General features: G+C 35.1%; 1 protein-coding gene and 1 long non-coding RNA gene across 2 annotated transcripts; both read left to right on the top strand.

The window, feature by feature from the left end:
• Positions 1-489: 489 nt before the first annotated feature.
• Positions 490-8,022, top strand: LOC127859672 (kielin/chordin-like protein). Its single transcript, XM_052397178.1, has 9 exons — positions 490-514; positions 1,447-1,479; positions 2,260-2,403; positions 2,891-2,923; positions 3,299-3,442; positions 4,613-4,645; positions 6,638-6,781; positions 7,534-7,566; positions 7,871-8,022. The coding sequence occupies exons 1-9, from the start codon at positions 490-492 to the stop codon at positions 8,020-8,022; spliced, it is 741 nt and encodes a 246-aa protein (XP_052253138.1).
• Positions 8,023-9,194: 1,172 nt separating this feature from the next.
• On the top strand, positions 9,195-11,651 carry LOC127860053 (uncharacterized). Its single transcript, XR_008039583.1, has 3 exons — positions 9,195-9,339; positions 9,875-9,919; positions 11,496-11,651. It is a non-coding gene; the product is annotated as an uncharacterized LOC127860053 (long non-coding RNA).
• Positions 11,652-16,546: the final 4,895 nt, after the last annotated feature.

The following is a 16,546-nucleotide window of genomic DNA, read 5'->3' as shown; positions in this document are numbered from 1 at the left end:
CGGCCCGCTTAAGTTCGGTGCCGTGACACATATATCGAAAATTGACTGACGCAAATTTCCCCTTTTGGTTCCAAATTCAGAAATCTAATAATTAATTATCAACGAAGACATTTTTTTGTAAAAGCAGGAAATACTATACCGACGAATACAGATGATTTCACGGTATATGAAAGTCAATTATGAACATCATATAATGATCTTAAAATCAATGCATTCTTTTACATGGACATTCTTCTGACTTTTTGTTCATTTTCTAATGAAGCTTTATTTTACGTGTTCATAAAAATGTCACATTCAGACTACAATTTAAGTATTACTCGATATAAACACATGTTACACCCAGTTTTTTTATACGTGTATCGCTACTTAACAAAAAAGATGATTTCATTGATTCCACTGATGATTATATTATATTTTCTTTTTGTTGGTCAGTTGTTCTGCTTAATTCATAATATGTGCATCTCTTTAATGTATATTCCAGTATGCAAAATGAACGGAAAGGACTACAAAGAAGGTAAGAAATGTGTTTCATAGAATAACATTTATTTAACTAGCATTTTCTTATTTGAGGGGATATACAAGATAAACACAGTTTTATGAAGATTACCAGATCAAGGTTCGATGTATGACAATTTACAACTGCTATCACCGATTTCTTTTGAATACATTGCACTGTCAAAGCACAACACTGCATCGATTCCAAATCTAGGCAATATAACCTAAACACATCCGCATTTTACTATAAAACTTGTTATTAAAGATATTTAAAAGCAATTGTCATATCCGTTTGCTTCTGTTACAATGCTATACATTGTCATCATTTTTCACGATCATTTATATGAGATTAAGCTAGTAAACAGTTACAAGCAAACTAACAATATACGCCGTAAACTAAACAATCGTGTTCCGCAAACTAAACAATCGTCTGCTGCAAACAATACATTACTCTGCCGCAAACTAAACAATCGTCTTCTGCAAACAATACAATCGTCTGCCGCCAGGTGAGAACGTGCCCAGCGATAACCCGTGCCAAACCTGCACGTGCCGAAACGGTGACGTCGACTGCGTGTATACCGTCTGCGTACCGCCCACGTGTCCTAACACGTATACACCAAAAGGCAAATGTTGCCCGGATTGCATGCAGGGTCGGTCTTGTTCTCTTTTTTATATTTATTTTGTTATATCTTTGTCCTTTTTAAAGTTGCATTTATGATCGAGATTTTTTTCAATGTCCAGTGAATAATAATTGCTAACAATTTGCCCTTGGTTTAAAATGTGCATTACACAAGTGGGACTGCGAAATGTATACTGCATTAAACAACAGAAAGTTAATTTTTAATGAGAATATTTTTTAATGGAATTGATTTAACTTAATCTTGGTTTGTCTTCGTCGTTTTATGAAGTCACGCCATAATGTGACCACTAATATGGGTGTGTATTTTGCAGGCTGTACAATGAATGGCAAGACGTACAAAGACGGTAAATTGTGTTTACTAATAAATATACGTAAGAGCCTCGTTCTGGGATAACCGAGCTTAATGCAGTCCGCACAGGCTCATCAGTGACGAAACTCTCCGTCTAGTCTGGATTTTTGTTTAGAAAAGACTTCATTTAAATTAAAAAAATCCATACAAGCGAAGAGTGTCGTCCCTGATTAGTCTTGGCGGAATGGAAAGGCTAATCTGGGACAACACTTTCTGCAAACGCATCAAGCCGTTTCCAAAGGGTCCGAATCGTGAGTAGAAAAGGTGGCAAAACGATGTATCATTGTGGTTATCTATGGGCACGATGGTATTCAACATAAAAGGTCCATAAAACCTTGTCTGAAAGTTTTGACTCAATAATTACTTGACAGCGATGTACACAATAAATGAACGATTGGTATATAGTATTTCGTAGACCAATATTTTACGTAAACAATTAAACAATGTCTGCAAACATATTTTAATTGAAAGCGCTTTTAAAATAGACAAGCCCTCGTGTTCTCACGTTGTGAAGGACCTCATAAACTTCGAATTATACACACACATAGAAAAGTAGGCAGCAAATACGATACTGTCGATGGTGTCGCCCCTCTACCTTTTTTATAATGCTGAATAAGCTATAGTATGGATGTAAAATACACATTGACAAAGGCGTAATGTTGGGGATTGATTAACGTTCTTTGTTGTATGAACCGTTTTACCTTACTTTATGTTCGTTTAAAGCCGAGGCCTTCACGACTTGAACCGTTTTACTATACTTTATGTTCGTTTAAAGGCGAGGCTGTTCCGACCAAGGATCCGTGCGAGAATTGTACGTGCAACAACGGAGATGTGGACTGCGACTTCACGGCATGTGCCCCACCGCCTTGCGACGTATCATACACACCAGCCGCCAAGTGCTGTCCCGTGTGTAGAACGGGTATGTATCCCGCCGCTTGTGACGTCATGAATTTTTCCCCGCGCCCTTGTTACTTCTCGCCATGTACCGGCCTCCTTGTGACGTTTCGGCATGTATACGGCCCATACCCCTTTGTGAAGTCACGGCATGTCAGCCGCCCCTGTAACGTATTGCATGTACCCCACCGCTTGTCACGCGAAAGGCCGTCCCGTATTTAAAAAATGTTCGGTCTGTGTTGCTTGAAGAAGGTCTCTTACATAAATAACACTATAACAAATTGATAGAAATAAATCACGCTTGCCACACCCGAATAACATATTGCTTTAATAAAATCAACTTATTTTCTTACGTATGATTGATTGTCTCATTTCGGCTAAGAAACTTCTTAAAAGGTTCACTTCCTAGTCAATACCAATCTCCGCCTCCGCTTTCGTCGTTTGTGGTTGACGGTACTTTTAATAACATTATATTAACATAATGATGTTTGCATTATGTAATGTTCTTCCAGATTGCGTTCGAAACGGGAAGACATACAAGGACGGTGAGTTATACATTTACGCATCTTGGTAATTGAAATGAATGTACGTGTCTTGGTAATTGGAATTAATGTTGTGTCTTTATAATTGACATAAATTTACGTGTCTTGGTAATTGAAATGAATGTACGTGTCTTTGTAATTGGAATCAATGTTGTGTCTTTGTAATTGACATACATTTACGTGTCTTGGTAACTGAAATGAATGTACGTGTCTTGGTAATTAAAACGAGTGTACGTGTCTTGGTAAATGAAATAAATTCACTTGTTTGGTAATTGACATGAATGTGTCTTGGTAATTAAAATGAATGTACGTGTCTTGGTAATTGACATACAATTTACGCGTATCAAGTTTAACTTGTCAAACTCATTTACCAATCAGGTGAGAGCGTTCCAGACGACAACCCATGCGCCACGTGCAAGTGCGCGAAGGGCGTGGTCAAGTGCGGCTACAAGGACTGCACACCTTTGACGTGCGCAGCTTTGTACAAACCAAAGGGAGAGTGTTGTGCGAAATGCAAGGAAGGTAAGTTCTTCTCTATAAACGAGCCGAGCTCTAGGAAAACTAGGCTTAATTCATGTGCGTAAAAAGTTGTCCCAACTTAGACTTTAAAGTCCGCACAGGCTAATCATGGACGACGCTTTCCTCTTTGATTGAAACTTTCGTTTACAGAGTGTATTTTTTGAATGCAAAGCAAATTTAGTCGGACGATGTTGTCCCTGGTAAGCCTATGCATATAGTCAGCTAATCTTGGATGACATTACGCTTATGCATTAAGCCCAGATTTGCCTGAACGCGGCTCAAATGAGCGCCGATGTTTTAAGAAGAAAAGATCTAGATCGCAATCGACATACTTGAGATTTGCAACGAAACGTTTGTACATTTTAAAACTATTATATGCCTAAAATAACGCATACTACTGCCGGGTTTTAATCGGTAACGCATAATTTTATCCTTAGTCATATAGCTTACAAACACATGTACAAACATGGCACATATATCTATCAAATATCGACTTAAGTAATATCGAACGAATGTAAACTGTGTAAAAGTTTATTAACTTAAGAATGAGAACAATGAAACTATAATTTGCAATCTGGGAACATTTATTACAATAATCTGAAAAATTGTTTAAATAACCATCTAACAAGTTCATAAAAATAAAAACTATTTAAATTATAGAGCATACATTATGTATTATCAAGACGTTTCAGTATCTGAACATGTGTTCTAAATGGTCACATATGTTTGCACTTTTTCAAATATCACATGACCCACAGCCTGGGCATTTTCTAGTCTACATGTATATATTTGTAAACGCATATCACATATGTATGTGCTGAGTATTAATACACTGTTGAAACTGTTGTATTTGTATGTGAATAAGAATTCATCCAACATAAAAATAAGCCCATAACTGTACAATATTGTACCATATTGTAACACGAATCTAACGACATGTAACGAAATGAACTGTATGCTCATCTGTAACATATATGACAAACATTTAAGTAAAACGAATCAGATTTTCAGAAACGTGTGTAATTAGTTAATTGATACTTGACAGCCAGAGTGGTATATCAACATTCGTTGTACGCATGCCGATAATACTTACTGGTTCCGAAGTGAATACATGTCACGTAGTTGTCAAATATTTCACAGTTTTGCAGTGTGTATTTTTTCTCGTTTATACAGGTTGTGAAAAGAACGGACAGAAGTATGAGCACGGTAGGTAAAATTAGAGCAATGTGTATATTGTAAAGCCATTATTTTTCACTAGACATTAATTGTTGTTGATTTCATGGTAAGATTTTAACAAATATACTTATATTTTTTTATGAGGGAATTACCGTAGGAATCATGTTGATTATTACCCAACGTAATCCAAACACAAATCCTGCGCCTGTATAGAAATCTAGATAACTCCAGATACTACTGTTCCATAATCTAGATAACTCCACATACTACTGTTTCGCAATCTAGATAAACCCAGATACTAATGTTTCGCAATCTAGATATCTCCATATACTACTGTTTCGCAATCTAGATATACCCAGCTATTACTGTTTCGCAATCTAGATATACCCAGATACTACTGTTTCGCAATCTAGATAACCCCTGATACTTCTGTTTCGCAAGCTAGATAAACCAAGATATTACTGTTTCGAAATCTAGATAAATACAGATACTCTGTTTCGCAATGTAGATCAACCCATATATTACTGTTTCGCAATCTAAATGACTCCATATACTTCTGTTTTGCAATCTAAATAACTCCAGATACTACTGTTTCGCAATCTAGATAAATCCGGATATTACTGTTTCGCAATCTAGATATATATTAGGCACTTCTGTTTCGCAATCTAGATAAACCCAGATACTTCTGTTTTGCAATCTAGATAAATCCAGATACTACTGCTTTGCAATCTAGATAACTCCAGATACTACTGTTTCGCAATCTAGATAAATTTAGGTACTTCTGTTTCGCAATCTAGATTACTCCAGATACTTCTTTTTTGAAATCTAGATAAATCTATATACTACTGTTTAGCAATCTAGATAACTCTAGATACTACTGTTTTGCAATCTAGATAACTCCAGATAATTCTGTTTAGCAATCTGGATAACTCCAGAAATTACTGTTTCGCTGTCTATATAACTCCAGATAATACTGTTTTGCAATCTAGATAACTCCATATGCTTCAGTTCACAATCTAGATAACTCCAGATTATACTGTTTTAATCTAGATAAATGCAGATATCACGTTCCGCAATCTAGATAAATCCAGATTCTACTGTTTCGCAATCTAGATAACTCCATATACTACTGGTTTGCCATCTAGATAAATTAAGTTACTTCTGTTTCGCAATCTAGATAACTCCAGATACTGTTTTGCAATCGAGATAAATCCATATACTACTGTTTTGCAATCTAGATACACCCATAAACTTCTGTTTCGCAATCTAGATAAATGCAGATACTACTGTTTCGCAATCTAGATAACTCCAGATACTTCTGTTTCGCGATCTAGATAAATCCATATACTACTGTTTCGCAATCTAGATAACCCAATATACTTATGTTTCGCGATCTAGATAACTCCAAATACGACACAAAGGGGATTACGTAACACTGTGTACGTAATCGAAACTTCAGTAACCATAACTACAACAGTATACTCTTATCGTTTGTTATGTAAAATAACCAAACTTTGTTATTCAAACTCAAAGAAAAGTTGTTCAATCTCTAAATCAAACACATATTATTCAGGAAAAACGGGACATCCGTCCAGAAATACTCATTAAAGAAATTATTATTTTTTAATATTTTACGTAATTGTTAAAACCATTCGTGGTTTGTGAAGATCAATAATCGCAGTTGATGAACACGTTGGTGAATACATGGATCCATAATGAAAAATGTATATTGTAAAATCTTTCGTATTTGTTAGACATTCATTTTCGTTGATTTCGTGGGTTTACTGATCCACTAATTGTGAAACATCCAATTCCGTTGATTTCGTGGGGTAACCGATCCACAAAATGTTAGACATTAAATTTCGTTGATTTCGTGGACCTACTGATCCACGAATTTTTAGACATCCACTTTCGTTGATCTCGTGTGTCTACCAATCCACAAATTTAAAACAAAAAATCACGAAGCGAATACTTCTTTTGTTTTCTTTCATAATCAGAATTTCACGAATTTCCTATTACCAGGACAACCTGTGCCCGATAGAGACCCTTGTAAAACGTGCCGCTGCCTCAATGGGGAGGTTAAGTGTGACACGATATCCTGTCCAAAGCTGGCATGCTACGACACGTACAAACCGGCCGGAAGGTGCTGTCCACGCTGTAAAGAAAGTACGTAAACCTGAGCCCATTATTCAATCCCCACGCAGAGTTGTCGTTCCTTGCTCTCAAATACAATCTCCACGCAGAGTTGTCGTTCCATGCTCACACATACAATCTCTGCCATCACAAGAAAATCCTACCAGATTTGGTGGGATTTTATATTTTTGTTCAATTATTATATTATGAAGAGTAGTATCATTTTCTTCTATATTTTGAAAATAGTGTATAAGTTTAGGTTAATTAATTAATTAATTATTTAATTAATTAATTAAAATTAATTACCTAAATTGCAAAAAAGTAAAATTAACAGCGGTTAAAATTATTGTACCACGTGGCTAGGTTATCATCACGTGGTTTGTTATGAAGGCAGGAGGGATTTGAGCCAGCTATGCTGGTTCCAGTCAAATCTCTGCGCGGAGGTTGCCCAATATCATGAACATTGTCAACGTATTTGCTTAACTCTGAAGATGAGATTTGAGTTTATACTCATGTGAGTATTGAGTATTTTGGTCAGCCTACGAACGATCACAAAACCGTTCTATAGGTGATCTAAATCTACATGTATTGTATTCATTGTTTGTTCCATTCTGGTCCAATATTAGTAGACGCATTTGGGCAATGTACGCAGAAACGATACGCAGGTGCATAATTAAATACTTGCAAAGTATATCTTGTACAAACGAAATCAAGTTGCTCATTCCAAAGTATGGATCTATGCATTGCATTTAAAAATTTAAACTATTGTTTTCTCACCAATTCAGGTTGCACGCGTGACGGCAAAACATACGAACACGGTGAGTAGGACGCAGCCAAAATCAACATTAATTATTATATCCTGTTATAATGTGATATATAATTTAAATTTGAATGTATCGACTTAATACATAAAATGAAATGGAGTGTTAATAAGTTTCGCGCTCATTTATTTGACGTCATGACGTTATTAATGAAAATAATTTCAAACGAAAACTGTGCTCGCTTCGGTGGATTATATATTTCTGTATCCACTCTCGATTGTTGAAAAACAATACTCGATCTTGAAATATTTAATTCCATTTTCAACATAACACGGAAAGTTGTAAAGACTTTCGATTCCAGGAAAACCGGTTCCGGACGCTGACCCATGCAGGAATTGGACGTGCGACAACGGTAGAGTGAAATGTGACATCGTGGTCTGCCCGATACTGAACTGCTACGTCACAGTCCCACAGCCAGGCAAATGTTGTCCGATATGTAAAGAATGTGAGTGAGTTTTAAATGGGATTCACAATGAGTTGTTTAAAATAATCAATATGTGTTTTAAATGGGAATCAATGTGTGTTTTAAATCGGTTCCAACTGTGCTTGATATGGCAATCAGAGTGTGATTTAAATCGAGGTCCAATTATGTTAAAATTGCAATCCAAATGGATTATTTGCTAAAATACGTATTGGTCAGTCATCAGGAACATTTGTAAAAAAATGTAATTCATGTTTTTATATAACGTTATCAATATTATCACATATAATTGTTTATTGGACAAAATATAGAAATACCATATTGCCAAACATTAGTTTGCATATCCATGAAAAAAAGCTATTTAAATCTTGTAGCATTCAAATGTGTAAATACATTTATAATGAACATAAAACACTATTGTTTAATTGTTGTTGTATGTTCGAAACACATTTGAAAAACCTTTGATTATTTTTGCGACGATTTATCGTTAATCGTTAATGTGTCTAAATGTGTGATGTGTAACTAAAGTAGTTAATTATCAGATCATTACAACAGGGTTTTCATATGTTCAATTCATGTAATAAGTTATACTTTTTCCTTAGATAACAAATGCAAGAAGAGCGACCAAGAATACAAGCATGGTACGAATGTTTGGTATTCGGCTTAACCTTTATTTTTCTTCCGATCTTTTTAAGCTCAAGTAATTTTGCTCGAGTTTTGCTGACACTGCTTATGGTATTCATAAGTAATCAACACGTGTCTAATTGCATTGCACAATTTGTCTTTTTGCCATGAAAGAATCCCGTCTTCTATAATACCAAATTGGAATTAATATGTTATCCCTGGAAGAAAAGTTTCTTTTTAAAATTCATGACAACCCTTACATAACTGTGATATCCATATTGGGCAAACTGTAAGCTCACTTATTATTGAATTGACAAACCATGTGCGTGCTACAATACCGCAATTACTCTAAGTTTTCGGACAAACTACATTTTCGGACACCCTTTTCTTTGGCCAAAATAAGTTAGTTTGCGTAGCCTGTTACTCCTAGCGAGGACACTGTAGCAAGGTAATTGCTGATTAGCTTGTAAATCACAAGTTTACACGACACCAAGAGTTTAATTCTATAAAATCATATATCTGTATAATTAATACTGTTGGCTAATTACTTATTGTGATCAACAAGCTATGTACAGGCTACAACACTCCCAGCGCGGACCCATGCAAGTATTGCACGTGCGTAGACGGCAAGGTGGAATGCGAAGACTACACGTGTCCGAAACTTACGTGCGCGGAATACGACCGGATTAAACCGAACGGAAAATGCTGCCAAGTGTGTAAAGAAAGTACGTGCATTTTAAACATAATACGAGTGCGTCAAGTGTCATCTTAGATTAGCCTGTGCAGTCTGAACAAAGAGTGGTACGATAGAAACAAAAAAATCGTGCATTTTAAACAGAATACGAGTGCGTGAAGTATCATTCACGATTAGCCTGTGCAGTCTGTGCAGTCTGAACAAAAATGGTGCGAGAGAAACAAAGTACTTGTATTATAACAATACGAGTGCGTAAAGAATCTTTCAAGATTAACCTGCGCAGTCTGAACAAAGAGTGATACAATAGAAAGAAAGAACGTGCATTCTAAACATAATATGAGTGCCGAAAGTATCATTCAAGATAAAGATGTTCAAGCTTTAAAACATTAATCATTTGCGTGATATGGTGTTTTTGACTGTAAGAAAATAATTATTTTCGTTATAAGGATGTGAACTTATAAAACAAAATGAATGCGTTCGTTTTTTTTGTGTTTAAACTCGTAAACAGTCATACTTTCAATTTGAATTATTATGAAAAAATGATTGATGTCTCTTATTTTTTTTAGAGAAACCGTGCAAAAATGGACCATATGGCAAAGATTACGATGATGGTAAGAGTTGCCGTACTTAGTAGCTAGACTTGTCGAAATTGCAATCCTTTTCATATAGTTTATTTTTTAAGAATTAATGACACCATCGCTTGTTTCTTAGATGTGTATCACTATTTAAAAGGTACCTGTGTTGTAAAAATAGAAAGTATGTTGTTTTTTAATGAATAAGTGTTATTCCAGTGTGTAATGTGCTTCGAATTAAAACACTTTATTTTATGCTTTCAGGTGGTTTATAGAGGAATATAGGTGAAATAAAACTGGTAATCCACTGTTTTAAACAGTGAAATAGTTTTACTGTGAAATGACGTCATTTTTTCAATAAAATGACGTCATAAATCCAGCGAAATTATCCAGTTAAACTCTTTTACAATCTACTTTAACGGTGAAAAAAGCATAAAATAAAAGGAAAATTTGTTGGATTCGATGGAATATCGATTTTTATTCACTCATGATCATAAAAATATTATTTTATATGATCACTCGTGAAATAAAATCGATATTCCATCGAATCCAACAAATACCCTCTATTTACTTTAATTACGAAAAAAACACACCTCCGATTTAGCCAATCCTAGTTAATAAGACTTTAAGAATATTAAATAGTATAAGAATATTTTCCAAGAAAACTAATTATCCTAGTGGTTATTCGTTTTTATAAACAGTTATGAAGAGAAAACACTGTGAACATAAAGTTGACTCTTATATCTCATCTCCTACAAAAATAACCTAATCCTGTTGTCTTAGAACGGTTACGTGGCCATGGTGTATTTTCAATACACCCCGAGTAATTGCCATACAACCCGAGTAATCGAGTAGTCGGTTGAGATAGAATCGTTACAAAGATAGCAACTGATGGTGTATGGGATATACACCCTCAGTACTTTCATACCATACTTCGATATTGTATGGTATGAACTTGCTGAGCGTGTATATCCCATACACCATCAGTTAATAACAATGTAACTAATAATACACATATGTCAAGTATTAAAATCTAGTGCGTTTTGTGTATATTACATTTTAAGCTTGTGTGATCTACTATTTTTAAGGGCGATTGTGTCACCAGCTAATTTCACCCACTGAAAATCATTACATTCACATTTAGCGTCTTATTTATTTGAATCACACTCATTAATTAAGCCCATTGTAAAAAGTATTATTATATTCCAGTTTAGCGTCTGATTTATTCCACTAATTTATAACAATCGTGTATTATATTTATTTTCTTTATTACATTCATGTACACCACTCATATATCACATTAATTTATTACACTCATGTATGACACTTATTGATGCCATTCATATATTACACTCTAATGTTTTACACTAAATTATTTCTTAACACTCAATTAATACTCAGGTACTATATTCATTTACAATTCTCATGTATCACATCAGTATATTACACTCACGTATTACACCCATTTATTACTTTTATTTATTACACTCAGGTATTTTAATAAGGTATTATATATATTCATGATATTCATGTATTGCCTTCATGTATTAAACTCTTGTATTACTTCATGCACTGAAACCATCGTTATCGTTAATCGAAATGTCACGTTTTGCAGGTGACTATATCCCAGACTATAAACCGTGCAAGAAATGTCGCTGTAACTATGGCAACATCGAATGCGAAGATAGTAAGTACGGTTGCTAGGCAAACACCGAAGACCCAACGACAACTGAATCTTGCAGACGACATTATTAATAAGTAGTTTTGAATTGGACTAAAACTACTGTCGTTGTCGTCTACGTATGTTGTTGTGTTTTCTTGTGCAATAAATTCATGACGCATACTCTACATTACTTGTTTATGTTAATTTTGTTTCGTGAACAATGCTTTGGAAGCTTCCGTGTACAAGGTACCTCGAAATACCGGAATACTGAAAATTATCAGAAGATGTTCTTGTTTCCATTGACTGGTATCTCATCTACGGCGTTAGACAAATTAACGAGACAAAATATACAGCATAGTGTGACACTTGAAACAAGCTGGAGTCATCGCGCTAAAACGCAGCGATGTTAAATGTAGGCCCTTATTGTGTCTATTTTGACATGTAATGCAAACATACTGTTTGAGTATTCTTAACAAATGATCCAACATGAACATGTTATAGTAAACGCAAAATACATAAACCGATGTTAATTATATACAAACTCATTCACTTAAATTAAGTTTTCACTAATTCCAATTCCCATACGGTCGATTTATGAAACGGTTATATGTGAATGCGTTTTTGATGACTTTCAGATTAATCTTGAATTGAAAACGGACATATTCATCTTTAAAATTCGAAAACCCGATGCCGCGTTCAAATTACTCATATGCTCCGATGGAAGCCTTGTCAGCATCCACGCATCGGCCCATTTAGTTTAAACCTATTTATGTTAGCTCGATTTCATCAAAAGCCTAAGGCTTATTGAAACGCTCTCAATTCCGTTTCCTGGGGCTAAGAATCAGTGCCTGGTGTCTATGGGGAAAACATTTATAAACGATACAAAAATTGTATTCGATGTCTGGAAATGCATTGACATCTTCCGCTACTGCTTTCGCTATTACCATTAATACCACAACTTCTTTAAAAAAGAACCAGCACTTTTTTCAGCATGTAACAAAATAAAAACTATTTGGCCATTGACAAACATATCATGCATATTCCGCAGGATAACGCCACACTTCTAAACGTATTTAAACGTATTATAAAGAAAAGAAAACGAGAACATATACATGTCAAAATCTGTATTACTATTCATAAATAAATATAAATATGTGATACATCTGACTAATTCAAAAACAATAAAAAAAAATTCTTAATGCATGCATTAATAATGATATGGATAATTCAACACAGGAATGACGATGATATATAACATTAAGTACCATTGAAATGAGGTACATACGCTAACCGCCATTCCAAGTCCAGTCAACCCAAAAAATTTACTGTAAAACCCATTTCAAGTCCAGTCAACCGAAAACATTTACTGTAAAACCCTTTCCAAGTCCAGTCAACCGAAAATATTTACTGTAAAACCCAGTCCAAGTCCAGTCAACCGAAAACATTTACTGTTAAACCCATTTCAAGCCAGTCAACCGAAAACATTTACTGTAAAACCCTGTATACAAGTCCAGTCAACCGAAAACATTTACTGTAAAACCCTGTATACAAGTCCATTCAACCGAAAATGTTTACTGTAAAAACCTGTATATTCGTCGGAATATAGTTTTTTTTGCATAAATGTCTACTTCTTGGGTACGTCATTTCGTCATCATTTTAAACTGTTCCAATATTAACAACGGTGCAAGATTTGTGTTTGTTATGTTTTAATTAATGGATATCCAATACATACATTCAAAAGAAAATTAACATGGTTGAATAGTTTTCTTCAAAACAAAAATGTTTTCATTGAAACAAATGACATTCGCTTTTATTAGAACAGCGTAAATCATTTCAATAAAACTGTATTCCGTCTCTTAATTTTATCCCGATGATCGTTGCCAATTTTCAATTGAATTGCTTAGGCAATGTGGTAATATATTGCGCTCGACAAACGTCCAATATGTTATGCTGACGAATCGACCGAATGACCGGCTCATAAAGTGACTCAAATATACTTCCTGTGGGGGTATGATAGAATGAATTAAGGAGAAACATTGAGTTCAAAATATCGTTTGGAGTCAAACCTTAAGTTTTTAAAAGGGGGCTTTTCACGTCTTTGTATAATGATACAAATAAAAAAAATATTCCAGATTCGCCAAGTTTCGTTGTATTTATGATATTTGTGAGTAAACAGTAATACTGAACATTTACCATGCTCTCAAAAATCTATTATATGCATCTTTTGACGATTTAAAAACCTGAATATTATAAAGAGAAACGATTGAATAATTTGGAGAGTTCTGTTGTTGTCGTTATATTTTGTGATACTACGAGGATTGCTCATAAACATTATAAAATACATCACCAATTGTATGGGCACAGATGGCACGGTCTAAGCGATATACTTTTATTCCAGGTGTAAGTGGTTCAAGCCCAGTTGAGGGTTCCTTTTTTTCTTTCTTTAATTTTATGCTCGTTTTCTTTTGTTTAATGGACCTTTTACATCCAATGTTAACATGTATCAATATTAATCATTTAACGACAAATTTCGATATATGAAAAAAAATGTAATAAAGCCCCTTTAATTCGGCGACCAATAAGTACACGCATTATGATTAAAATATATAAACAAATTTAATAAACAATTGTAGTATGAATTAAAATGTATAAACCAACTTACAATTCTTTGCAATTAAAGCATGGTGGGTGCAAGCCGAAAGAACATGATTGACTCATTTAAATGCAATCACCAACGAGTAATATTAAAATACATATTTAACAAAAGGCATCATTAAACAAATGAAGCCAAACAACCGTTCGACCTCGTCTCAATTGCGTATCCATGCGTGTTCTTAGCTCATAAAAAGCAAAAAAGTACTTTCAATAAGCCGTCGCACTAATTGTAAATGCAAGAAAGTCCAAAAAAGTGATTTTGAAAAAAATCGCTTCTTAAGTTTTAAAATAACAAACCATGTATTATACAACTAGATACTTTTATGAAATTTTGACAGGTGGTTGAGATGCATGCACTCTATCAATGTGCAATATTTAAAGACAATTGTTTCTTAAATGTTGTTTATCCATCGATGTGTGCAATTGTTTACATTCGAGACTTTAGAATAAAGGCGACGTATAATTGGCTGAATCCTACACAAAGACATTCGCGATTTTAGAATTTAATACAAAATGGTCACGTTTCGCAAATGTTGAGGGTTCAATAGTGCCTTAGTAGAGAAAGGTACACATATGCCGTTTGTTGCATCGTGTAGAGCCCGACAAATTGATACCAATATGCCATTTTTGGATTTTTTGACATTCGCATCTACGTAAATGTACATGTTTGCGCTCTGTAACACGATTTATCTGGCATACCATAATCTATGAGCTATATGCACACATTTTTGCTTCTCTGTGTCCTTTTTAGCTGTTATTACAATGTACACATTATTTATGTCTATGAACACGTGATTATGTATTTGTTTGCTTTTGAATATACATGTATTTCGTATATGTTTGTTTTCAACACACGGCTGCATGTAGTTGTTAAGTTTACAAGATACTTCACTAACTTATATTGTTTGCCTGTCGTTGGCTACTATTATACTTAACTTAAGATTATCGTTGGATGCATTACATGATTTTGGTGTCATGTTCTTTTGTCTGATTGCAACACATTTTTGGTATAATTTATATTGTATGTGCACTTGTCTGCAATCTTGAAATAAAATGTGTTCGGGAAATGAATCCGGGCGCTAAACCTAAAACTTAACCCGGGAATAATCACAAAACATACGAGTGCTAAAAACGTTACCCTTTTTCTCATGACATTAAAATTCAAATGAACATCAAATGCTAGAATAAAATTATAATTAATATTTTGTGCTGTATTGACAATAGCAACAAGTGAAGTTAATAAAAGAATCGGCTGAATCGCTTCATGTTGACGTGATGAACTGAAATACCGAGCAAAAACTTGATCTAGATTGGTCTATGTCGGCTCGTGTACTACTTAAATGTACCCCGGTTACTCTGAAGTAAACTGCAATCTACTCTCAGTACAATAAATATACTACAACATACCCGGGAACTCTAAAGCTAAATTGGTCTTTTTTTCAAATTAAATATGTTCATAGTTCTGTCAATATTTTATAAAATGCTCTGACATCAACATTCGGCACTAGTGTTGAATATCGATCTGGGGCGAATGTCGATCCAGTCTGAAATCGACATTCGGCACTAGTCCCGAATAACGAGGCGGGAAGAAAATCGAACAAGCTTTGACATCGACATTTGGCAATAGTCCCGAATATCGAGCTGGGGCAAATGTCGAGCCAGCTCTGACATCGACATTCGACACTAGCCCCAAATATCGAGCTTGGGCGAATGTCGAGCTAGCTTGGAAATCAATATTCGACACTAGTCCCGAATATCGAGCTGGGGCGAATGTCGAGCCAACTTTGACATCGACATTACACACATGTCCCGAATATCGAGCTGGGGCGAATGTCGAGCCGGCTCTGACATCGACATTCGGCACTTGTCCCGAATATTAGGCTGGGACGAATGACAAGCCAGCTCTGACATCGACATTCTGCACTAGTCCCGAATAACGAGATGGGTCGAATATCGAGCTAGCTCTGACATCGACATTAGGCACTAGTATCCACTATCGGTCTGGGGCGAATATCGAGCCAGCTCTGAAATCGATATTCGGCACTAGTCCCGAATATCGAGATAGTAAAAATATCGAGCTAGCTCTAACATCGACATTTGGAACTTATCCCAAATATCGAGCTGTGACGAATGTCGAGTTAGCTCTGGCATCGAGATTTAGCACTTGTCCTGAAAATTGAGATTTGACGAATATGGAGCTAGCTCTGACATCGACATTCGGCAGTAGTCCCGAATATCTAGCTGAGGCGAATGTCGAGATAGCTCTGACATTTAATTCAACACTAGTCCCGAATATCGAGCTGTGACGAATATCGTGCAAGCTCTGACATCTACCTGAGACACTAGTC

The sequence above is a fragment of the Dreissena polymorpha genome, chromosome 15, assembly GCF_020536995.1.
Source record: "Dreissena polymorpha isolate Duluth1 chromosome 15, UMN_Dpol_1.0, whole genome shotgun sequence".
Lineage (NCBI taxonomy): Eukaryota > Metazoa > Mollusca > Bivalvia > Myida > Dreissenidae > Dreissena > Dreissena polymorpha.
The sequence above is the reverse complement of the archived record's forward strand: the minus strand, read 5'-3'. Positions and strand labels throughout refer to the sequence as shown.

Excerpts from the sequence above, each read along its gene's own strand:
- LOC127859672 (XM_052397178.1), top strand. The coding sequence starts at position 490 with ATGAACGGAAAGGACTACAAAGAAG. Across the intron at positions 1,480-2,259 it reads TGGCAAGACGTACAAAGACG|GCGAGGCTGTTCCGACCAAG; the intron begins GTAAATTGTGTT and ends GTTCGTTTAAAG. Across the intron at positions 2,404-2,890 it reads CTGTCCCGTGTGTAGAACGG|ATTGCGTTCGAAACGGGAAG; the intron begins GTATGTATCCCG and ends ATGTTCTTCCAG.